Source organism: Zootoca vivipara, chromosome 16, assembly GCF_963506605.1.
Source record: "Zootoca vivipara chromosome 16, rZooViv1.1, whole genome shotgun sequence".
NCBI lineage: Eukaryota > Metazoa > Chordata > Lepidosauria > Squamata > Lacertidae > Zootoca > Zootoca vivipara.
The window spans coordinates 35,617,607-35,642,267 of record NC_083291.1 but is presented as its reverse complement, the minus strand read 5'-3'; the positions used below and the strand labels follow the sequence as shown (position 1 = coordinate 35,642,267).

The 24,661-nt window shown below is 47.2% G+C and overlaps 1 protein-coding gene across 4 annotated transcripts in view; it reads left to right on the top strand.

The window, feature by feature from the left end:
• The window catches only part of PDE4A (phosphodiesterase 4A), a 281,007-nt gene that overhangs the window by 189,466 nt on the left and 66,880 nt on the right, over positions 1-24,661 (top strand). For 2 of the 4 annotated variants that reach the window (XM_035141219.2, XM_035141222.2), the window contains exons 2-3: positions 23,210-23,395; positions 24,322-24,358. In XM_035141219.2, coding sequence (XP_034997110.2) covers positions 23,210-23,395; positions 24,322-24,358 — 223 coding nt within the window. Of the gene's footprint in view, positions 1-4,071; positions 4,401-23,209; positions 23,396-24,321; positions 24,359-24,661 lie in introns of those variants that run through there. The other 2 variants (XM_035141224.2, XM_060268922.1) reach the window with 2 other exon arrangements.

Here is a 24,661-nt window from a genome sequence, read left to right as displayed (position 1 = left end):
CACTAAACTTTGAAACCCACAGGTGCTCATTATTTGTCCACCGTGAACACATTCTGGCATGGTTTTTCCCCCTGCCCCCACCCTCAAATCTCCTGCTCCTCAAGATAAGTTGGACAAACTACCTTAGACCTCAAATTTTTATTTCCTTTTATGCCAAGTTTCAGTGATGGGGCCATGAAAAACCTAGGGTTGCCGTATTTCAAAAAGTAAAAACCAGGACACCCCAAAAGTTGTTAAGATATTTTTTTAGACAAACTTCAAAACACCCCCCAAAAAACCCACATCAATTCCACCTTTGAAATCCCAGGAAAATCCAGGCGTATAGCAGCTCTAGAAAAACCAGGAGTGCCTTTCAGCATATGCAGAGTGCCGCCTTCTCTGTTACTGCAGCCCAAAAGTGCAGAGCAGGACTGGGTTGGAAGACATGGCTTCAAGACTCCTTGTGCATAACGTACAAACTTAAGCCACAGGAGGCTAATCAATCGCACACCCTTGTCAGCGACTTCCGAGAACTGCCAAGCCAAGCCTAAGGCACTTCCTGCTGGTGGAGAAGCATAACTCGCAGGTGCCAATTCAGCCCAGGAAAGCTAGGGAGTGAACACAAACCACAACGAGATAGCCAGCCAGCCTGCCGGCCGGCCTGCTTACCTCCCTCTAACAGGGGCCGTCTTGTGTGGCTCCTGGGCTACGGCACCACCACCAGAAGCCACACAGCGGAGTGGGAAGGCCAGGCTCTCAGGCTGCCTGCTCTCTAGGAGAGACACTCTCCCAGAAACAAAGCAGAGCCATGGCGTGAGATTGGCTTTCCACGTGGATTAGACAGGTTGCTTGGCAAGCTCTGCATCCCACAGGGGGTCAGTCCCCCTGATGCCTCTGGGAAGCAGGGAAGCAGGATATAAAGGCTGTCAGCCACTATTGCTTGCTTCTAGTGTCTGGTATTCAGAGATGCTCCTCCTGCCCAAGGCTAACAGCTGTTTTTTGCTTTTTCTCTTCGGTTTCCCCTGCAGCTGGTTTCCCCCCAAAAATCAAGAGCTATCCTTAGTGGGCTCTCTTGGGGTCGTAACGTCTATGTTCCAGCAATATATGAAGAAGCCTTTTGCCTTTATACTCAGATTTAGGGTGTGTGTGCTAAGAGTCTGGTGTATGTTTCCTAATGAAGTTCTATGTTCAGAAGCCATGCAAGGGACATTCCTATTTTTCCGCCTCACACGGGGAAGCCCTTAGCCTTCTCTACCTCTAGTAAATAAATGGGTGGAACATCCACCCAAACCCCAAACTGGAGAATCTGGATTTGGGCACTAGGAGAACATAAGTTAATTCTTTCCTTTTCTCTTTTTTTTCCCTTCCCAAAACCACTTTCTTCATACTCTCTCCTTATTTGCTTCTTTATCTTTCGTGACTTTCTGAAGTGGTAGAAAGAATTAAGCGTAGAAATCAGAGGGAATAGTTACAGATATGCCATGGCCCCTGGGTTTTTTAATTTGTCGGTTTTTCTATGTATGGGTAATGACCCTGTGCTTATTGGAAAGGCCATTTTAGCTTGCTGGCTAAGAAGCAACATGACAACATTGTTCCGAACATAGAAAATGGAACATAAGCAACTCACATTTTAATAGTCAGAGCAACTCAATCTATTATTTTTGTTTTATTGTATACCCATTTTGACCAACTGGTTTATTTCTTCCATTGCAAGGTGGTGGTGGAACATTTTATGATGTTTTCTACTGTTCTGATAACTGTATTTTAATAAATATATATTTTAAAATTGTTAATTTTCTGTGAGCTGCCCATAGAACATAGGTTATTTGAATGCCAGGTGCTGGGGATGAACAAGAGGGGTTGGCCAGTGCCTTCAAACACTCACTCCTTAGCAGAGACCAGGGGGCTGGCTACTGCTGCAAACAGATTTCGGGACTAGATACACCTTGATCTCAGTGAGACAAGAACATTTATTACATGCTTAATCCTCACTGTGCCCACAGACATTGTAGGATAAAATCCAAGGTAAAATCCAAATCTTTGCCATTCTTTGAAATACTCCCTTAGGGTGTCTTCTTCTTCTTCTTCTTCTTCTTCTTCTTCTTCTTCTTCTTCTTCTTCTTCTTCTTCTTCTTCTTCTTCTTCTTCTTCTTCTTCTATCACTTGTAGCCGAGTAAGATTGTCTTCCATGAACACAGTTTTAACAGTGTGTCTGTAAGTGACTGTGGAGGCCAATTCTAGATCCACATGTCCTTCCACAGTGGGGACATAGGCTTCCGGGCAGGAGTTGGTCACTCTGAGGGTTTGCCAAGCGTGCCTTCCTCCCTTTGCCAAGTGCGTTTCTCCCTTTTGTCCTGAGTTCGAGCGTCTTCAAAGCCCATGACACCTTTGGTAAAGGCTGTTCTCCAATTGGAGCGCTCGCAGGCCAGTGTTTCCCAGTTGTCGGTGTTTATACTATGATAATCAGGCATTCGAACAACATGACCAGTCTAACAAAGTTGATGTTAAAGAATCATTGCTTCCACACTGGTGATCTTTGCTTCTTCCAGTACACTGGCATTAGTTCGCCTGTCCTCCCAAGTGATGTGTAAAAATTTTCGGAGACACCATTGATAGAATCTTTTGAGGAGTTGAAGATGGCGTTTATAAGTGGTCCATGTTTCACAAGCATACAGCGGTGTATTGCAGCTGATTTCAGATAATGGGGAACAATGGTATGAATGCTCACCATCAGTAAAATGTTCGGGTGTTTGAACTGTGGGCTCATCCAGACTCCCTTTCGCACCATGCTTTTCAGGCACAAGCCTGCACTTTAAAGCTCCCTGCCCAAGTTTCTTTTTTATTTGACCTGGTGCTTTTTCCCTGGGAAAACCCACATTTTACCATTGAATTGGAGCAAATGGCAATGCATGGAAAACCCAACTGCTGTTTGCACAAATTCACCAGTAAAATGCGGGCTTTCCCGGGGGGAAACGCCAGGGACCAAAATAAATAACAAAACTGCTCGCAGGTAGAGCTTTGAAGCCTGGACCCCGTGCCTAGAAACATGGCACAAAAGGAAAACTGGATGAGCCTTGTATGAATGCCCAGGTAGAGTAGTTGGTTGAGAGTAGGTATTCCGGTGGACCAATCCAGTGTGCTCTGGGATTTTTATTGGATTGGCTACATTTGCTGCAGTTAAGAATAAAAATAAAAATCCCAGAAGGATGGAATGCAGGAGGAGGGAGGCTGCTTGCAACCCTGGCTTGTAGAAGACCTGGAAGGGGAGGTCCTTGGGTTGGGTGCAACATGCCTGGATAGCTCAGTTGGCTAGAGAGTGGTACTGATAATGCCAAGGTTGCAGGTTTGATCCCTGCATGGGACAGCCGCATATTCCTGCATTGCAGGGGGTTGCACTAGATGATCCCTGATCTAGTAGGTTGTAGGGGTACCGAAGGTGATTTGTGTCTTGCAGCAAGTGGGTGTTAAGAGACAACGCTGTGCAAAAGCATTCAGAAAACCTTTTGATTCCAGCTAAGGGGTTAGGATTTGGGAAGCTGTTTGTGACTGCTCAGAGGAAGGAGCACTCTGGACATGCTCAGTAACACTTACTTTCCTTCACATGCCCCAGAGCTCAGCTCAGTACTGAGAAGGAAATTCTGGGGGAGTCCTGACCTTAGCAGCTGGATCTGCTTGGCCAGGTGACCACCTAGGAGCGCAAGGCGAGGAGGGCTACAATCCCTGGGGGGAACTCATAGGGAAATAAGCACCAATGGACAACTTTCCAAGAAGGAAGGAACGCAGGAGGGAGGCTGCCTTGCAACAGGTTAGCCAGAGGTTCCCTCCAGCTGACCATTGTCATGCGTAACTCGTGCGTCCTGTCCGGCCGTGGCTCCCCCGGGGTTCAGCCCGGAGCCGGGCGGATTCTACTTAGATGCCGGAGACTGAATCCGGGGGCTTTTGCGCGCGAAGCCCCGGGGCGAGGGCCCTTCCCTTCCAAGGATCCGCGCAGAGCCTGGCGACGGAGAGGAGAGTGGCATCCGCGGGACTGCCCTGGTTGCGCGTGGCGCGGGCGCCGGCTCGCTCTCCGCCCCGCGCCGCCCTTGGAGAATCCGGCGCCGGGGTTTGCAGTCGCCAGCCCCGCCCCGCCCCGCCCCGCCCCGCGGGAGCCGCTCCGCTTTGTGCGGATTCGCGGGAAGATCCGGAGCCCCGCGGGCCGCCCCGGCACACTCCGGGCTACTCGGGAGCGACTTCGAGGGCGCTTTTCCACCTCGGTGCGCGCTTTTCCCCCACCCCGGATCTTTCATGCCGGCCCCGGCCTTCGCGGCGCCTCGCTTCCTCGCGCTGCCGCCGGGTCGCCTGCGCGCCGCCGAGGCGGACATGCATTTCTCCTTCAGCGAAGAGGACATAAAGCGGCACCGGCTGCTGCCCAAGTCGGTGAGGTGGGTGCCTTGCTCGGGGGTCGGCTCGGCGGGGGCTTGGAGTAAAGTTCTCGCACTCCAGAGACTTTCTCCAGCTCCCGAGCGATGGCAAGCCCGGGATCCTCTAGTCGGGGACAAGGGACATTTCCTGGCCCTGCCTCGGGGTGCGGTGGGGATCCTAGAAGTGTCCAAGAGTTGGGACCGCTTAGCGTGGAGTGGCAACCTCCCCTGAGCACACCCGCGGGATCGCGTGCTGTTTCCTGGCACCTTTGTAGGAAAGGAAAAGTTTCCTGGAGGGGTGTGACTCGGGCTCCTCTGTGGCGTTGCTGTGGACGGTGGAGGCGCATCTTTGGGGTTGGCACCCATAAACATTCCCAAGGGCAGTTGCAACCCCGCAGGCTCTGCAGCTTTGGCCCGAGGGTACCTGTCAGCTTCTCTGACGCTCTGGACAATATCGCCTCTCCGGATGACGCTCTTGCATTGTTTGTGTGATTCAGGAGTTGCACTCCTTGCCCTGAGTGCCTTATCTGTCGGTTGACTGTATTGTTTGTGGCACATTATTTCCAGTGGTGCGGATAGCCTTGCGGGAAACGCAGTGTGATGAAGTGTGGAGCAAAGTGCATGAAATAAAATGAGTATCTTTTTTGGCCAGGTCAGAGGCATTGGCATGGGGGGGGGAAGCTGCCCCCACACCAAGTAAAACAATAGAAATGCTTAACTAACTGACCAATCACATCGGTTCTGCCCCCCCTGAAAGTTCTGCCCCCCCCAACAAAAATCCTGGCTTCGCCCATGGTCAGAGGGGTTGCATGCATTGTAGTGCCCTCCGTTTTGGAGCTGCCATCCCATGCAGATCTTGCTGCTACCTATGAAGCCCTTTTGGGATCCTTACCAAGTGTCTCCCCGCAAGAGCCTCGATCAGTTTCCATGTGCCCATTAGAAGGAAGGTATTTAGGGACGGACACATCTGTCTGCGCTTGTGTCTGCTTCTGGTTTTGATCTTTCTCTGAGAGGTTCCACCCTTTTCCTGCACACATGTTAGGCAGGAAATCTCCCGGCCAAGTGCAAAGGCGAAGGTCTGTCTGGCAGTGGCTGACATAAGGCAGATTCAAGTCACATCTGCCACAGGCCAGTGGGCAGCACAGCTTGCATCCTCCCCTCTCCAGCCACCCAGACGCTGCATGACCCCTCCCTGTCTCTCTTTGAGGCTTTTGGGAATGTGTACAAAGAGCCTTGTTTTTTCCTTCGGGTCTCCTTTTCAGACAGCGCTGCTGCCTTGCGTAAAAGTTAGTTCGGGACTCCAGATAGTGCGTCACCGTTGGCATTAAGTGTCTGGTGCAACTTTTGCATCGGGTGGCTGCATGATACAGAACATCATGATAAAACAGCCCTTGTTTCAGGGGTCATGTGAGGGCAAAGGAAGGAAGGGATCGGAATTATTGTAGCTGCGCCGGCAGCTCTACGGTCCGGAACAAGCTGAAAGTTACACGGCCAGGAAGGCAGTGGCGGCAGCAGGTTCCAATTGTGGTCCAGCGGATGAAAGAGCAGGATTCAAACCCCACCACAACCTTGGGCACCCTGGGTGGCCTTAGTAAAGTCGTCATCTCCTAGCCTCAATTCCCCATCTGCAAAAGGGAAATTCCAGGGGCTTGCCTCATAGGGCTCACTAGGATACAAATTTCTTATCTTTATGCTTAACTGAGGCTCACTTCTTTTATTCTTCCTCTTTGCAACTGTCTTCATGGGGCAATAGGTATCCAAAGATTCTCAGGGGTGCCCCTGGAATGCAGGGAGAGTCACCCTGCAGGAGTAGCTGCCAGCTTCTTCTGTCCTGTTTCTTTCAGAAGTGCGGTTAGTGGCGCTTTCAGCAAGATAATCATATCCTGGGAGGGGGACACCTTTGACATTTTGATACCTGAAGTGGATGCCTAGTTTGCCTCTTGGATTGGCTGTCCTAGATTTCTGATACTCCTATTGGACTGCTTTGGGCTCTCTCAGTGCCTGCCTAGCATGGTACCGGTAGCTGATGATGGGGTCTCCGTAGGCTTCATTATTGCTGCTGCTGCTGCTGCCGCCACCACCGCCACAACAACAACAACACAGACTGCTATTAGAGTCATGGGAGAAGCTTGGGGAATCAAACCCCCCACCCCACCAAGTCCCAGTAATAATCTTCTTCTTCTTCATCAGCATCATCTTATTATTATTTGGTGCACTTTCAATTTGTATGTTAGAAATATGTTCCAATGAAAGTGTTCTGTGGCATCTGACAAGCTAATCAATATATTGCGGGTATGTTAAAGAACTCGCTTTGTTTGATGCAGCAGTAAAACAATGAGATTTTCAGCAAGCGGGTGTACCTTCCAAGTATTGGGTGGTGGTCAGTTTCTATTTTTCAGGTAGAGATAGGGAGTGATGATGGCTTGAACTTTTCAAGGCAGCAAGAGAAAAGTAATACCATAGATCAGGGGTGTCCAAACTTTTTTCAAAGAGGGCCAGGTTTGATGAAGTGAACATGTGTGAGGGCCGACCAAAGCTGTTACAGTGGTACCTCTACTTACGAATATAATGCGTTCCAAACGCACATTTGTAAGTCGAAAAAAATTGTAGGTCGAATCCCATAGGAATGCATTGGGAGAAAAAATTCGTAAGTCGAAGCAACCCTATCTAAAAAATCATAAGTAGAAAAAATCCTATCTAAACAGCATCCAAGATGGCGGACGGAGCTCCATTCGTAAGTAGAAACATTCGTAAGTAGAGTTATTCGTAAGTAGAGGTACCACTGTATTAGGATTGAAGTTACAGGTAGATAGCCGTGTTGGTCTGAGTCGAAGCAAAATAAAAAAAATCCTTCAGTAGCACCTTAAAGACCAACTAAGTTTTTATTTTGGTATGAGCTTTAGTGTACTGTATCTGAAGAAGTGTGCATGCACACGAAAGCTCATACCAAAATAAAAACTTAGTTGGTCTTTAAGGTGCTACTGAAGGATTTTTTTTTTGCTAGGATTGAAGTTGTTGGCCTTCTTTTGGAGTTTTACCCCAGGAAATAAACTGCCACAGGGGCCGGATTAAACCGACCGGTGGGCCAAATTAGACCCCCGGGCCGGACTTTGCACATGCCTGCCATAGATCCTTTAAAAGGAGCTGAAATAGGTGTGCATCACATGAGAGTCTGAGGGATATGAAATCTTGCTCTTGAGCACAATCTGCTGGCAAGTTTGCATGTACAAGGCCCATTGAAGTGAATGTGAGCTGAGCCAGAGCACATAGGATGCACCAATAAGCCCATTGGTGCATCTTACGCACAATAACTTCCAGGGAGACCATGCCCCTTGTCTTTTGGAAAGAACAGTATTGTGTTGGTCACTGACGCAATTTGTGTAGAGGCTGACTAATTGCTAGAACGTCGCCTCGAGAGATATTCTGGATGCTCCCATTGTAACCAAGACTGTCTTTCTTTCCAGCAAAGGATTGCCTGTAACCTCCATGCTGTTAAAGCCCACCCCACCCCACCCCACCCCCGAAAAAAGGGCTTGGGTTTCTTTTTGCATTGCAAAGCATATTATTGCCCCCCATGCGATGGTAAAATAAATTCTATAAAGCCACACTGTAGGGAACAAGTCCCATTGAACTCTTGCGTGGGACTAGATTCTCCCCAAGGCCGCTGTGTGTAGGGAGCTCTAATGGAATTGGGTCTCCTCTCAAGAAACTTTCTGAATGGTGCCCCTGAATCTGGATCAAGTTACTGTAGTCTTTTGTCCCTTTCCCTCACTGGCAGCTTTTCTTGGCAGCCACATAACCAGTGTGGAGGGGAGTTGTCATTGCTACATTGCATGCTCACTTTTGCCAGGACAGAAATGTCAAATGGGAAACCGGAGAAGAGTGGCTATATTTAAGCTCAGGGGAAGCGACCTGGTTTGGTCCTGCTGCATCCCAATCCTCAGGGCTTCTCGGTTTCTCCAGCAGCTGGGTCAGGATCAATCTCTTGAGAGCCAACTATCCTCTGCTGGCATTTGTTCCTCCGTGTTCTGCTCCGAGCAGTTTGAGAGAGACCTTGCCTTGGATTCCTGTTAGGTTAGAGCGTGTGTGAAAGGCTTGTTTGATGCCTTGCTGCAGATGCGGGGAAAGGCTTTTGGGTTGCTGCCCCCACTGACTCCTGCCTGACCTCTGGTGTAGGCGAGAGTGTGGGTCTCGACATCCAAGCCAGCTGAGATGGAGCCAAGATCCCACTTGGATTGTGCCCAATGGTACTTATGATGACGCACTCAGCTGGAATTGCCTGTGGTATCCCATTAACAGGCAGGCCTGTAGCTAGAAATCTGGTGATGGTCGGGCCTCAGGGTACATTGCAAGTGGTGCGGTGTGGACAGACATCGTAAGTCAGTGCAAAACCTAAGAACAATTAGAGTTGGCGTAAGGAAAAGCAGTAACTTTTAAGGGAGTTGCAAGTAGAGTGGTCCCACTGTTGTCTCTGATCAAGCAGTAAGCCTGTCTACTGCGGCAAAAGTCAAATAAGTATTCTTGCCATGAGTTCACCTTTCAAACCAGCATCAGCTATGTTGAAACAGCTACAATCTCTATCCTTAAGTTATTAAATTGAGCAGACAGAACACTGGAAAGTGGGAGGCAACTCACTGAGCAGTTGGGGAGAATTCTACCTATAGAACGTCGTTTTCTTCTGTCTCCATAAACAACAGGGTTAGAGACTTTTACTTTTGCACTGGGGCTGATGGGAGGTGGACTCCAACAACACCTGGAGTGCTACAGGTTGCCCGTCCCTGAATTAGACAACAGAGCAGTGAAGGTAAAATTCACCTTTGCATGACACAGTAGGCTAGTTTCTACACATGCTCTCAACACCCTCCTCGCTGTCCTCCAGCCAGACAAGCAAATGGCATTATTGGAGTTCAGTGACATATTCGGCCAGGCAAAAGTACTCAAGAAGAATGCAAAACAGGGCAGGTGAGAGGTGTGCCCTGGGTAGAGTCACAAAGGACAGAGGGTCTGGCGGGCGGGCGGGTATTCAGCTTCCAGGCCAGAGTTTTCCCCACACTAGCCTAGCTGTAATGGGTCTGCTAGTTGAAGACGTGTAGTTTAACTCAGAATAAGACGGTTTTCAAAAGTGAGTGGCATCAGGGAGGTGTGCAGTTTGCCGTCCGCATTGCAGCTTAGAATCTGAAACATCTTGAGTTCTCCATTCTTAATGATGAGATAGAGATCTGTTATCTGGCGGCTGGTGCTGCAGCTGACCCATAGCAAGCTAGCAGTGCAAGTTAGACCTTGTAAGGGCTCATCCAGACTTCCTTTTACACCACACTTTCCAGGCTTTAAAGCTCCGTGTCCGAGCAGTTGTGGGTTTTTTTTGGGGGGGGGGGTGTCCTGGCACTTTCCCCAGGAAAATCCACATTTTACTGTTAAATTGGAGCAAACAGCAATCTGCAGAAAACCCAACTGCCATTTGTTACAATTTAGCAGTAAAATGCATGTTTTCTAGGGGAAAGTGCCGGGACAACACACACACACACACACACACACACACACACACACACACACACACCCTCTCTCTCTGCCCTCTGGCATGGAGCTTTAAAGCCCCAACCTGTGCTTTGAAACACAGCACAAAAGAAAGTTTGGATTAGCCCTTGTCTAGCAAACACCAATGGTCTGTTTTGGGTCAAAGGGAGAAGTAAGTATGTAGGGCCCTTTGACCAAGGAATCTCATTTCTTTCTTCTTTCAGCTCCACTTAGGGTTTTTCTTTCAGCCTGTCTTCTTCCAACAGACAGGATTGCTTCAAGCTTACTGATCAAACACAAAGGCTGAAAAGGAGCCAATATTCTCTCTTTGGGTGGTTTTGCTCCAGCATTAGTTCCTTGTTATGTGTGAACTTTCCCCTTTTTTGCATTGCAGTGACTTGGTTGCATTTGAGTCCTTTATTTGAGTTCCAACAGACCCGTCTCCTGGCCTGTTTGCCACACAATTTCAATGGAGATTTGTCTTGGGGCTGCTGCTGCTTCTTTGGCGATCACTTGTGGCCGAATAAGATTGTCTTCCATGAACAGGAACAGGGTCTTAGCAGTGAGTTCGTAAGTGACTGTGGAGGCCAGTTGTGGATCCACACGTCCTTCCACAGTGGGGACATTAGTTTCCGGGCGGGAGTTGATCATGGTGAGGATTTGCTAAGTGTGCCTTCCTCGTAGCATATTTCTCCCTTTCGTCCTGAGTTTGGGCTTCTTCAATGTCCATGACACCTTTGGCCAAGGTGGTTCTCCACTTGGAGCGCTCTCTCGGCCTCATCTCCAGTTCTGCAAGATCTCTTAAAACAGGACATTTGTTCTTCGCTTTAATTAACCCCAGGGGTGTTAATCTGTCTTAAACAGGAAGCTGGGCAGAAATATGCTGAGGAGCATGGTTGCTTTCCATTTGGGAGTAGCTTTCTAGCCATCCCTTGGTGAGAGATTGTTTAGTTGCAAAGGATGTCCAGCACATGCATTGCATGGTGCTCATTACCTGGCATTTGAGCACCTGGCTGGGCCATATGTCACAACAAGTGTACAGTTTTGTTTATGCTCCTGGATATACGGGCTTCTGTTCAGCCAAGTATGTGTTCCAGAAATCCAGCACCTATTGACCCATCTCATGCATTGGCACATATTCTCGACACAAGCATTATTCTAGTCTTAAATGCACACTCATTCACACTGACAGCAAAAAAACGTATTATTCTACCCGAGCCTTCAAAGGCCAAAATACTGCCTTTGCTTTGTCTGTATACCTTTACCTACCTGACTTTTAAACCTGCCTTAATTGATGGTTTGCTGTTGGGGATGCAACTTTCTCTCTCGGTTGCAGTGGCTTCGATGCTAGGGAGTTGCTTGTAACGGAAGCTGTAATTGTTCTGTCTGATTTTCATAGGAGAGCTGCCTGCTGAACTACGGTTTCAGCTCTCATTAGCACATTCTGAATCTCTGGACTGAGTGGGAAAGCAGAACCCCTTTTGCATAACAAGGAGGTCCCGTGGGAGCCAGGAGTGGCACAACAGTGGAGGGACTTGGCTGCTTGATTGCTCTCTAAGGGAGAAGCAGGGCATCAGAGAACCTGTTTACTCTGCCTCCACGTTCATTTACTTGTGGCTCCAGCTCCAAAGCATTCTGCAAATATTGTCACCTTGAGCCGCAACAGAAAAGTCAAGGAGAGTTGCCCACATTCTCAGCGAGTAAAATGAAAGAATGCTTAGCATTCCTATCACACTTCTGCATAGCCAAAGTACTTTGTGTGCTCTTATATTGTTGCAAATCATATAATCGTAGAGTTGGAAGGGACCCCAAGGGTCATCTAGTTCAACCCCCTGCAATGCAGGAATCGCAGCTAAAGCATCCATGGCAGATGGCCATCCAAACTCTGCTTTAAAACCTGCAACGAAGGATGCTTAGTTGAGATCTCTTTTCGTGTAACTTGGTCGTGGATTCAGGTCCTACCCTCCAGAGCAGGAAAAAAGAAGCTTGCTCCATCTTCTGTGTGGCAGTATTTGAAGATGGCTATCATACCCTCTCTCAGTCCCCTCTTTTACAGGCTAAACGTACCCCCACTCCTTCAACAGTTCCTCATAAGGCTTGATTTCCAGACCCTTGATCAGCTTGCTTGCCCTCCTCTGCACACATTCCAGCTTGTCAATATCTTTCTTAAATTGCAACAGCCAGAACTGGACACAGAACTCCCAGGTGTGGTCTGACCAAGTCAGAATAGAGTGGTACTATTACTTCTCTCGATCTGGACTCTGGGCTCTTGTTGAGGCAGTCTGGAATAGCATTAGCTTTTTTGCTGCTGCAACACACTGTTGGCTCATTACAACAACCCTATAAGGTAGGCATGATGAGTAGGCTAACAAATTTCTTCTTCTTCTTCTTCTTCTTCTTCTTCTTCTTCTTCTTCTTCTTCTTCTACTACTACTACTACTACTACCGTGTTTCTCATATTATAAGACATGTCTTATATTTATTTTTTCCTCAAAAAAACACACTATGGCTTATTTTCAAGGGATGTCTTATTTTTTTCCTCCTCCTCCTGCCGCAGCCGGCATTGCTGCTGCGCCTATCACTATGTCTTATTTTCGGGGTATGGCTTATATTCCTTGAATGCTTAAAAATCCTGCTATGGCTTATTTTATGGGTATGTCTTAAAATATGAGAAACAGGGTACTTCTCCTCCTCCTCCTCCTCCTCCTCCTCCTCCTCCTCCTCCTTCATATAGCAGATGAGAGCCCTGAGGTTTGGAGTGTAGAGGAATGCCTAGTGAGTTCAGGGCAGAGGAGAAATTTGAAATGGAAACTTGACTGGTTTGTAGCTTGGCCAGAAGATATTAAGAATGTGTGGGTGCCCTCCCTTAGGCTTTCCAGATGGTTATGAAATGTACCTCCCTTCATCCCTATTCATTATGACCATGCTGGCTTGTATTGATGGGAGTTATAGTCCAAAACATCTGAAGGGGACCAGGTTGTGGAAACTGGATTCAGGAAAGTTTGTGACACTTTGAGAATGTGTTTCCACCAGCTGTCTCCCCTCCTTTTCTTGATCACTAGCAGGCTCCTCCAAACCCACCCTTCTTGCCTGGCCGGCTGTACCAAGGTAACGTCCAACTTGGTGCCCTAACCTTAAATGAACTCTCTGGGTAAAGAGCTTCTGCGCACCACAAGCCTTTCGAAGGAATAACCACACCCAATACTAATTGGAAACAGAGGCAACTGCAGATTTTGCCAGCATAAGTCTCTGCTTCACTCAGTTGAGTGTTTCCAGCATGTGCCCTCCATAATAATAATAATATATACACTATACTGGGGTTGCCAACCATTTGGGGGGGCCTGCGGGGAATATTTGCAAGTGGGAGGAACTGTGGTGGGCATCACACGTACGCCACAGCCAAGCACATGCGGCAACCTATTCTGCTGCCTTGCAATACATCCTCACGTGCCTACAAACTCAGGGGAACATCTCACAAGCTGCCTCGCGGTGGTGTTTTTATAAAGGTGCGTGCACCCCAAGCAAACCAGGCTGATGACGCCATAATGCTGCCCTTGAGTATGTTGTTGTTGTTTAGTCGTTAAGTCGTGTCTGACTCTTCGTGACCCCATGGACCAGAGCATGCCAGGCACTCCTGTCTTGCACTGCCTCCCGCAGTTTGGTCAAACTCATGTTCGTAGCTTCGAGAACACTGTCCAACCATCTCGTCCTCTGTTGTCCCCTTCTCCTTGTGCCCTCCATCTTTCCCAACATCAGGGTCTTTTCTAGGGAGTCTTCTCTTCTCATGAGGTGGCCAAAGTATTGGAGCCTCAGCTTCACGATCTGTCCTTCCAGTGAGCACACAGGGCTGATTTCCTTCAGGATGGATAGGTATAATGACCATATAAAGTATAATGACCATATAAAGCCAAGTGGAAATGCTATTTAGCCGATAACACGGGCCAAAAAAAAAAAAAAGCCCACTTTGACCCTGAAGGGACATGCAGGGGCTTGTGGCATGTAGGAGGACTTGCCGCTGCACCTGCTGTCCCTTCATTACATGTGTGGTTTTATTTAATTTTTTTAATATAATTTTCATTTATATGTATTGCAACAATTATTCAATCATAGTTTTAACATTCCAAACTCCGACACCCCTCCCCTCCTTTCTGTGGTTTCTTTACATTTCTTTTCACCTTCCTGCATACTCCAAAGGATCTCAACATATTCTTTTATATATCCATTCCCATATATATCCCATATATATATTGAAACTGCAGGTTTTTACATTAATCCTACTAATGTCTTAATCCGTTTACAGTTCCTTTGTAAATACTCAATAAAGCATTTCCATTCCTTTTTTTTTAATTGTTATCTTGATTTCTTATTCTCCCAGTAAGTTTTGCCATTTCTGTGTAGTAGTAGTAGTAATTTTATTTATACCCCGCCCATCCGGCTGGGTTTCCCCAGCTACTTTGGGCAGCTCCCAACAGAACACTAAAAACAGAATAAAACTTCAAACATTAAAAACTTCCCTAAACAGGGCTGCCTTCAGATGTCTTCTAAAAGTCAGGTAGTTGTTTATTTCCTTGACATCTGATGGGAGGGCGTTCCACAGGATGGGTGCCACTACCAAGAAGGCCCTCTGCCTGGTTCCCTGTAACCTCACTTCTCGCAGTGAGGGGACCGCCAGAAGGCCCTCGGAGCTGGACCTGTAGCCCATTAACTTCTGTATCCATTCTTCTCTCATTGGGACTTCTTCTTCCTTCCATTTTTAGGCAAATAGCCTTATTGCAGCTGTGGTTGCAGCCCCTACATTACATGTGTGGCCTCCATCTGCCAACACCACACGTTGCTAGCAGAAGCTGGAGGCTGCATAAATAATAAGCTGTTTTAAAATGCTATTCTCTCTCAGCTTTCCTATACCCTGTACATGGCCAGGGTAATAATTTTTTTAAATATATATATATTTTTATTGGTTTTTCCATGTTGTTGTTGTTTAGTCGTTTAGTCGTGTCCGACTCTTCGTGACCCCATGGACCATAGCACGCCAGGCACTCCTGTCTTGCACTGCCTCCTGCAGTTTGGTCAAACTCATGTTCGTAGCTTCGAGAACACTGTCCAACCATCTCGTCCTCTGTCGTCCCCTTCTCCTAGTGCCCTCAATCTTTCCCAACATCAGGGTCTTTTTCCATGTATACATCCTCTAACAATATTTCTCTAACAATTTTCCATATTCCAAATATGGACGAGGGTAAATTGCTGGAAACATTATATAAATGAGAGACTGGGGAAAGTAGGGAATGTTGAAGCAAAACACAAGCAGATACTTCTTTCCTACTCCTTAACATTTTTCACCTGGGCACAGCACTCTCCCTCAATTCCCCCTTTCTGCTTCTCTGATTGCAAAATGGTTCAAGCAAGGTTTGTTAGCAATCTGTCCAAACAAACATTTTAAATTTAAGAATGCTTACCGTCCGATTATTTGATTTATACAATTTATAAACTGCTTTTCACCTCAGTGTGATGCCAGAGTAGTGTCCGACACGAAAATAACAATGAAATAAAAACTAGGTAAAAATAGCAGTAGTAGTGCACAGAGACCTAAACCCCAAAGAAAAATGAATCAAGCAACGCAGAGCCTCCGAGAAACATTGTGTTTTGATTCGGCCCATCAGTGATGTCATTGTCATGAGTGTTTCCAGGGGGAAGGAGTGCCGCAGTTGGCACAACAATGACTCGAGAAAGCCCTGCCCGGTCCAGTGTCGCCATGCATCAAGTAACATTTCCCAGTGGTGGAAGAAGAAGAGCCCCTGTTGGGGCTGACAGTCCATCAAGTACCTAGCTTGCACCTTGTTCAGGGGGTTGTTATTAAAAGACCTGTAGCCCATTTAGATCCTGCAAAATAGCTTCAGTAGCACCTTAAAGACCAACTAAGTTTTTATTTTGGTATAAGCTTTCGTGTGCATGCACACTTCTTCAGATACCTATCTGCAAAATCGCTGTTGCATGTCCTCACACTGAAGCAGCAGGCAATCTGGTAGCAGTGTCTTTTCCTAGATCATCTTGAAGGGTAGCCCACATTGAGTGCTTTGCAGTAATCAAGGCGGGAGGTGAGTAGAGTTTCTTTTAAAATCAATTTTCAGACACAAAACAATGAAGAAATTCTTTCCCGTCAGTGTTGGCCGTGGCTGAGGTGTGAAACCCACATGTCCTCAGCACCAGAAGAGAAAAAGGCAATGAATGACTCCTGGGTGTGATGTGGGTATGACCTGACTTTGTCACTTGCTTGCCAGTGTAAGTTATTGCCCTTTCCCCCTCATCTGTCTGTGCGCTGATAAGGCCCCCATCACCTTCTTTGCTCTTACGTTGAGATGGTGTCTCCTTAGTCTTATCTGCTTCCATTCCCTCCCCTGTGGGAATGACGTAGGCAGCTCTTGGCACCTGCGCCTTAGCACTCTCCGAGAGGAATTTCTGACTAAGTCGGCAACAAAAGCACGTTCTCACAAAAGCCGTGTGTGTGTTTGTTTCAGCAGAAATCCCTTGTGCAGTGTGCAGAAGTAGCCAAGTTGGGTCTCCTCCGTTTGCTGCCGAAAGGTTAGAGCAGGCATCCCCAAACTGCGGTCCTCCAGATGTTTTGGCCTACAACTCCCATGATCCCTAGCTAACAGGACCAGTGGTCGGGGAAGATGGGAATTGTAGTCCAAAACATCTGGAGGGCCAAAGTTTGGGGACGCCTGGGTTAGAGCAAACAGTTCGAAACGGAAGAAAAGTGCTCTATAGTTAAATGGATATTGGCCTGAAATAAGAGTACCTGTGGAATTTTTAATTTAAATTTTAAAAAAACACCAGTTCTGTTCTTGGGTGGAATGAAATTGGGCTAGTACCAGAGGTTGCCATTGCTGGGCACTTGCCAAGTTGCCCACCCAACTGGGGCAGGTGGGCGGGCTGAGCAACAGCCTCTGCTTCTGTTGCCCCATTCCTCTGGGCGCCAATGCAGACTGAGTCCAAAGGAAGAGAGGACAAGCAAACGGGCACTGGCCACAGCAGCATGGAAGAGGTGAGCCCCTGTAGGGAGGGTTTCTACTGAGGGCACCTTGCCCAAGACGCTTCCCCTGCCAAAAAATAACCCAACCCCTGGAGCTATCGCTGAAATGAGGCACACATTCTTTCTCGCCCTTCTGCTTGCACTGTGCCAGTTTGTCACACTCTGTGCAAAGCTCTTCCGTCCTCCAAGGAAAATCCAAACAGAATGAATGGAAAGCACCTGCTCCAGAGGAGCTACAGTTTGATCCTTTTCCAGGCAAGTAGTACAAAAGGCTTGCTTCAATTAGGAACCTCTTAACCTCCCATGAGTCAGACAGACAACGTCTAAAGTGTCAGACTGCATTCCTAGAACGCTTACCCTTTGAAGACAATGTAAAATCCCCAGGCTCAGTTCGCATCTGTGCACCTCTTCTTCCTGCACTTCGGTTCCTTTGTTTATGAAATTAGGGTTAAATTTCTTATCAGCAGGACTGCAGTGGGAAGCGCGGGACTCCACCCATTAGTGTCCCACTCCTGCAGCCGATTGCTTTAAATGCTTATACTCCACCTTCTTTGGCTTGATGGTCTCTCAGCCCAGGGAGAGACCCAAATCCGCTTATGCAGATTGTTGCATAATGTGTTTTGGTCTTGCAGGTCACCTGGGCCACCCACAGCCCCACCTCCTTGAGCAGAGGCAGGGCAGGCTAGAGATGCTCACAGTGGATTATACGAAGATGGATGGGGAGGGGGTGTTTTCAGTTTCATTAATTTCATGAAATGTTAGTTGGTTCTTTGAAACGTGCTCGTCCCCCACTGTTTGAATTTGAAGGAAACTATATTGGAGGCTTTATGCTTGGACTGTTGACTGGTAGCTTGAATCGGTACCTTTGCCCAATATGGAAGGCATGGGGATTCCCTCCCTCTCTAAGGGTTGCATAGCAATCCTGGGGAAGCCAACATGTCAGCCTTCTGAAGTGCTCTCTCTGTAAGAGAATATAGGCCTCCTAGTGGCTGCCCTGGGACACGGGTGGCGCTGTGGTCCACACCACAGAGTCTAGGGCTTGCCGATCAGAAGGTCGGCGGTTCGAATCCCCGCAACGGGGTGAGCTTCCGTTACTCAGTCCCAGCTCCTGCCCACCTAGGTGTTTGAAAGCACGTCAAAGTGCAAGTAGATAAATAGGTACCGCTCCGGCGGGAAGGTAAATGGCGTTTTCATGCGCTGCTCTGGTTCACCAGAAGCCGGCTTAGTTAGTCATGCTGGTCACACGGAAGCTGTACGCCGGCTCTCTCGGCCAGTAAAGTGAGATGAGAGCCACAACCCCAGAGTCGTCCGCGACTGGACCTAATGGTCAGGGGTCCCTTTACATTTTATCCATGATGAAAGTAAGGCAGGCAGGTCTCACTAATGGGGCACAATCCTCTGGGAGCTTCTACCTGTTGTTTTGGATTTCCCACCAACCACAGGCACCAAAATATCCCTGCGAGCTGGGGAGGAAGCTGCTGCTCAGACCTGCTAGCGAAAGAGGCAGTCAGGAGTTCTTTGCATAGCACTTTAAAGCAGATGAGCTTTGTGATTCTTTTTGTACTGCGGCTGGGTTCAATGTTTGCCCTTACACCGTTCTCTCTCTCTCCATGTGTGTGAAAAAGACCTGACGGCCTGATGGTCATCGTGCTTCGGTACTATAGACAAACCCTTGGCAACTGTCGGGCTTGTTGCATATTTTTGTTGCATCTGTACAGGTGTCTTAGTAGTTGTATGGAGACCTGACTGTACAGTGACTGCAGAAGTCAATGCACAGTACAAAAAGAAAAACAGCATCTGAACAAGATCTCTCTATGTGACTGAATATGCAATTTATACTAACACATGTCTAATTCTGCCTTGATCTTGCCTGTGAATTAACACTTCACGCATGCACACATTTGCTGTGTTTGCTTCCGCATGGCATGTGATTGTCCATGCCAAGGGATGCATTAAGACTGGAGCAGCTAACATGGGGTCTGCCAGGTGTTGCTGGCAGGTCCCATCATACCAGACCATTGGCCATCTGACTCGGGCTGATGGGACTTGGAGTCCAACAACCTCTGAAGGATTCTATGCTCAGATGTTGGTAGCATATGCTATTGTTTTTATTATAATAATTATATTTGGGCTAATCCCCCCACCCCACCTTTTAAGGTCCAACCCTCACAAGGTGGCTTACAAATTAAAATGTTGCAACAATACAATATGCAACAAACGAATGCATAAGACAATTTGTAAGATATAATCCTTGTATTCTTACCTTCCTTCAGTGACCATAGCACAGTCTGTACGCCTCTTTTTCTTGTTTTTATCCTCATAATAAAGATCTGCATGAAAGATAGGCAAAGCTGAGATTGGCTGGACCAATGTCTCAAATGTGGGACAGCGAATGCTGACCACCAGCAAGCTGGACAGGTTCACCATGTAAGAATAATGCAACGGTAAACCCCGCAAGGATTGGGCATGTTGCTGGTGTTGATTCTGCCTTTCCTTTAGATTTGAGTTCTTCTGTTACTGATTTGAGTTCTTCTGTTACTGACATGCACCTATCAAATCTCTCCTTCATAGCAGAGGAAGGAGCTATTTGAAAGTAAGCTTACCACTTGATGGATCTGAAACACCCTCCCCCACCCGCTGCAGTCAGACCGGGCTCTTGATTTTTTGGGGCTTTCTTCCATTTCCTAGGACCCTTTGAATGTGGATGTATTGAAATAAAGCACTGCGGTCAAGCAAGCAATGAATTTCAGGGGGAGTTCACAATTCCTTTGTAATGGATATCCAGTTGCAGAGACACGTGTGTGTGTGTGTGTGTGTGTGTGTGTGTGTGTGTGTTTACGTCCACGTCCCGGAAGAGCTGTTCTCTCATCTTTAACCGAAACCAAAATAGGCTGGAAGCACAATAAAGAGGAACTCCCTCCAACCCCTTTCCTTCTGGGAGGGTCTGATGGACCTGCTCTGTACCCTCTTGAACGTCTAAGCCTTCTCTTTAGTTGTGCTGGGGGAGACCCTGCCTCCTCATGCCCCCATCCCGAGTCTTGGTTGCAGAGTGGTGAGTCAGCTCCTTACTGCTGCATTTCTCAATTTGATTGCACCAACATCCTCTGAAACGCCTCTGGGCGGGACAAGGCAAAGAGGCTGCTTGACTTCTGCAGGTATCTGGGTCAGGACAGCAGGAAACCCAGACCTCCTCCTCCCTAGTAACAGGGAGGGCGACCTGTGTACACATGGCATGCACCATAAACTGCGTAGCCACCACATCATGGCTCTGCCCAGCCTCCATGTATCCATCGGAAGGTTAGTTGGGCTGTGAGTTATCTGGGCTACGGTTGGCAGGGGGAACTCCACTGGGCAATGATTTTGCACTCGTTCGGTATGTGTGTTGTGGTTGTTTTGCGCCTTCCTCTCTGGCCATTCTGCTGCTGCACTGCGCTGAGCTAAGCCACGGTTTGGTTTCGTGTGACATGTGAACCAGGCCAGTATCTCATGTCTGTTGGTGGGTTGACCAACTCGGACTGGGGTGGCAGGGAGGGCAATAGACCTGTGTAATGGTATGCCCGAAGGAGCAACAGTGATTGAAAGACCTTGGAAAGCTTGGATATTAAGGAATTGGTGGATCAGAATTGATGAGAGGAAGTTCTTAGTTTTTGAGAGGGCTGTAGGTTGGGATCAATAGGCATTAGCAAACTTGTTTGGCCCTCCAGATGTTGCTGGACTACAACTCCCATCAGCCCCAGCAAGCATGGCCAGTGATCAGGAATGATGGGAGTTGTGGCTCAGCAACATCTGGAGGGCCAAAGGTTCCCGCTGTGGCTGCAGGTGGCATTTTTGCATTATGGCCTGGCCATGGTCATTCCATTTTGCCATGGCCATTCCACGGCAGCTTTCAAGTCACATGGGTTTCTCACACATGGGCAGGATGAGGGTACTGTTTAACCTCTGCACAGTTATTTGCTAATGCAAACATCTCCAGTCACTTAAGGGCAGACAGTCCAAACCAGGACAGATTTGACAGTCCAAACCAGAGTTTCCCAAAGCTGTTTTTGGACTACATTTCCCATAATCCCTTACCACTGGTCCTGCTAACTGGGGGTGATGGGAGTTGTAGTCCAAAATCAGCTGGAGACCCAAGTTTGGGAAACCCTGGTCTAAACTGAACTGTAGTAGATTTAGTAGTTCAAGTACATGCAGAAAACAGTGGTGTACTGACCACTAGGGGGAGATACAAGCAGTGATTAAGAAATGAGGAAGGAAGAGAGACAATCCGTCGAGGCTGTACTTGTTTATGCTGTGTGTTGGCTGAAAGGCCCAGTTTTTCATCAAGGAACTCAGAGTCCTGTACTGAGAAGTCTAAAATTCAGTAGCCTCAAAGCGAATAAAGCGAGTCAATAAAAACTGGTGCAGGACTTACTCTTGTAGAGGCATTCTCGGCTTCTGTCCCAAACCCGGTATTTGAGGTTTTGCAGAGTAAGGTTTGGGGCAAAACTAAGCTTTATGTCAGGCACCCCCAAACTGCGGCCCTCCAGATGTTTTGGCCTACAACTCCCATGATCCCTAGCTAACAGGACCAGTGGTCAGGGAAGATGGGAATTGTAGTCCAAAACATCTGGAGGGCCAAAGTTTGGGGGTGCCTGCTTTATGTGATAGTGAGAGAGGCAGGGTGGGGCAGTGCAAATAGAGGTGACATGGGATTGGGGGGGGCATATGGGAAATGGAAGCCATTGTATATGTGACTTGGAAGCAATGGCCTGCTTGCTTTGAAAAGTCTATTTCCACTGAGGGCCAGCAGCTTGCTTTTTAATTTTTATTAAAAAGTAAGTAAGTAAAGATTCTAAGGATCTAAAACTAGGCTAACATTGTGGCACAGTCTGGCAGTCAACTGCTTACTCATTCCACATGGGTGTAGCCGGGGGAGGATTGCCCCCCCATCAATCAAGTAAATAAATAAAAATACTTAACTAACTGACAAATCGCATCACAGATAGTTAGGTTCTTCCCCCTCCAAAATAAAGGTCCTGTCCCTCCCCCCCCCCAAAAAAAATCCTGACTACACCCTGTCACTCCGTTAGATGAACAAAGTGGCCCAAAGAGGGAAATGAGGAATGGAATTGTTTTCACCTTTGTAGCGAACTCACTGCAAGTTTGGCTTGCACACTGCTCTAGAAGGCTGTCCAGCTTGCATCTGACTTGCTTACATATAGCATTTGGTCATGGAATGTTCTTCCAGTGGAATTTACCCACAGCTGCTTACAAGATTAAAAAAAATAATTTTAGATCTGAAACAATTTGTACAATTGCCATATAAATGGCAAAACAGCCATGTCCAAATGAAACCAGTCTTAAAAGTGTTAACAGTCCTTCATCAGCCCATCCTGAGTGTTGCATAGGCTTGCAGCTACAGGTGGAAGGACTTGTCAGTCTAATTTTTTGAATCTTAAATTCAATTTCTTCAGAAATTTGCTATTTTTTATATTAAAAAACCTCATAAAAATTCTTTAGCATTTTTGCATGCACTTTTGTTGGAGAACTGAATTGCAAAATTTGGATAAGTGCAACTTTCGGAGAGTAGCTGTGTTTTGGTTCACATTTTGTTTCAGAAAGGAACAGTTTGATACCGGTAGACGCCTCTTTAAATGCTCACTGAATCACCCAGCCCTACTTGCCTCCATGGGGAGGCACTGCCCGAAAGGCTTGAGCTGATCTTGCTGTATGGACAGAAGGAAGACTAAGCAGAGCAGCTGGGCACAGCCAAGTCTGGAAATTCAATAGCCCAAAAATGGAAAACGAGCGAGGTCCCAATCAAAGAAGGGTGGCAGCTTAAGTTGACAGAATATGTGCAGTTTGCAGACTTAGCATATAGAATAAGAGAACAAGAAGAACATACATTTAGAGAAGATTGGAAAACATTTATTGGACGTATGTGTACAGCTGAAAACACTGGCAGCATTAAGATAAATTCAACAGTGTAAATAAGTTATGATGGATGGAATAATGAATGGTATAGTTTCTGTAAAATATGCAGGGATTTGTGATATGTAAAATGAACCATGAAAACAGAATAACGGATGTCATTGATATTTTAAGGATGTAAAAATGAGTATTTTAAATTGTAAAACAGAAAATTTAATAAATATATATATATGCAAGTCTGGAAATTCTTTCCACCTCACAATAAAGCAGAGATCTCCCTTTGGCAGCTGCGGGAGATTGTGTGTCTTTTGCATATTTGCATTATCAAGGAGGTCATTTTCTGTTCTTCCTTGACATATTTCCTTTTCTCCTCTTGCAGTTTCGAGGTGGAGAATGGCCCGTCACCTGGGCGCAGTCCGCTGGATCCCCAGGCCAGCCCAGGTCTGGTGCTTCACCCCAGCTTTCCACAGAGCCAGAGGCGGGAGTCCTTCCTGTACCGCTCGGACAGCGACTATGACATGTCTCCAAAGACCATGTCACGCAACTCATCCATCGCCAGTGAAGCGTGAGTTCTCCTCCGTTCTTGGAAGGGCTGCGTGCCCAAGTGCAAGCATATTCTCACCCTAAAGCGACAAACTGAAGAGGGGTTGTGGCTTAGTGACAGAACCCGTGCTTTGCATGCAGACATCCCCAGGCTCAGTCTCTTGGCATCTTCAGGTAGTGTTTACCTAATTGGAAACCTTGGAGAGCCACTGCCAGTCTGTGTAGATTGTACTGAACGGATAGATCGAAGGCAGCTTCTTATCTTCCTGCTCGTAACCCTGTCTGGCAGCAGCACAGCTAGCAGTAGGGTCTCCAGGCAGGTCTGGGGGTGTCCCTTGTCTGAAATCCTGCTGCTGGTCAGGGTAAGACATTGCTGATCTAGGTCGCCCAGTAGCCTGGCCCTGTACAAGACTAGGTTCCAAGTTGCCAGATGCTTAGGCCCAGGTGCAAGAGAGTACCTTTCAGGAGGGCTGAAAGCTCCCAGGCATGTTGAACAGTAAAGGGCCCTTTGTCAGATGGAGGATTTGCCTGTTGCAGCACAGGGTCCTCCTGCCCTTCACCTGCAGGGTAATAACTGCTGAGCTGAAGATAGTGCAACCAAATCCTATCTGCATGCCTGTGCAGGATTTATGACAGGTAGGATGAAAGAAACAAGAGCAGCCAAGTTTTAAACTACCCAGTTTTCTAAAATGGTGATGGGCTGGTAGCAATGTCCAGAATATAGATTGGAATCTCATTAACAAGCCTTTTGCTCCATCTTCATTAAAAGTATGTGGCTTCTTCTTCTACTCAGCAAAAAGATCCCTTAGGCTTGAAATTTCATTTGCTATACATTATCTAAGCCTTCTGCCAGGGAGAGTTTTGGAGTGCGGGGTTTGAGTTTTGCTGTGCTCTGTCATCCCTTCCCCACAAGTCACCTGTACTCGTGTTTTTTTTAATCCTTCACAGACATACTGAAGACCTGATAGTGACACCATTTGCCCAGGTATGTCCCAGGTCCCTGTGCGTGCTTAGGTGAGAAAAGTCGGTTTGTCACAGTTGTGTGCTCTGAAAAATTCCTGCCACAATACCTTCTTTAGGCTCCCCAAATCAAAAAGTAGCTTAAGCTTTGAAGCTTTATTTTTTCAGGCTGAAGGTTAAGCAAAAACAAAACGAAAATAAAGCAGGGAGGGGTGATGCTCAACAATATTTTTTCCACCCCCCGTTTTTTCTTGTTTGTTTCTTTGTTCAACATTCAGCTTGATGAGGGGGTTCTAGTGAATCTTGCATGCTGATTCGTACTTTGCAG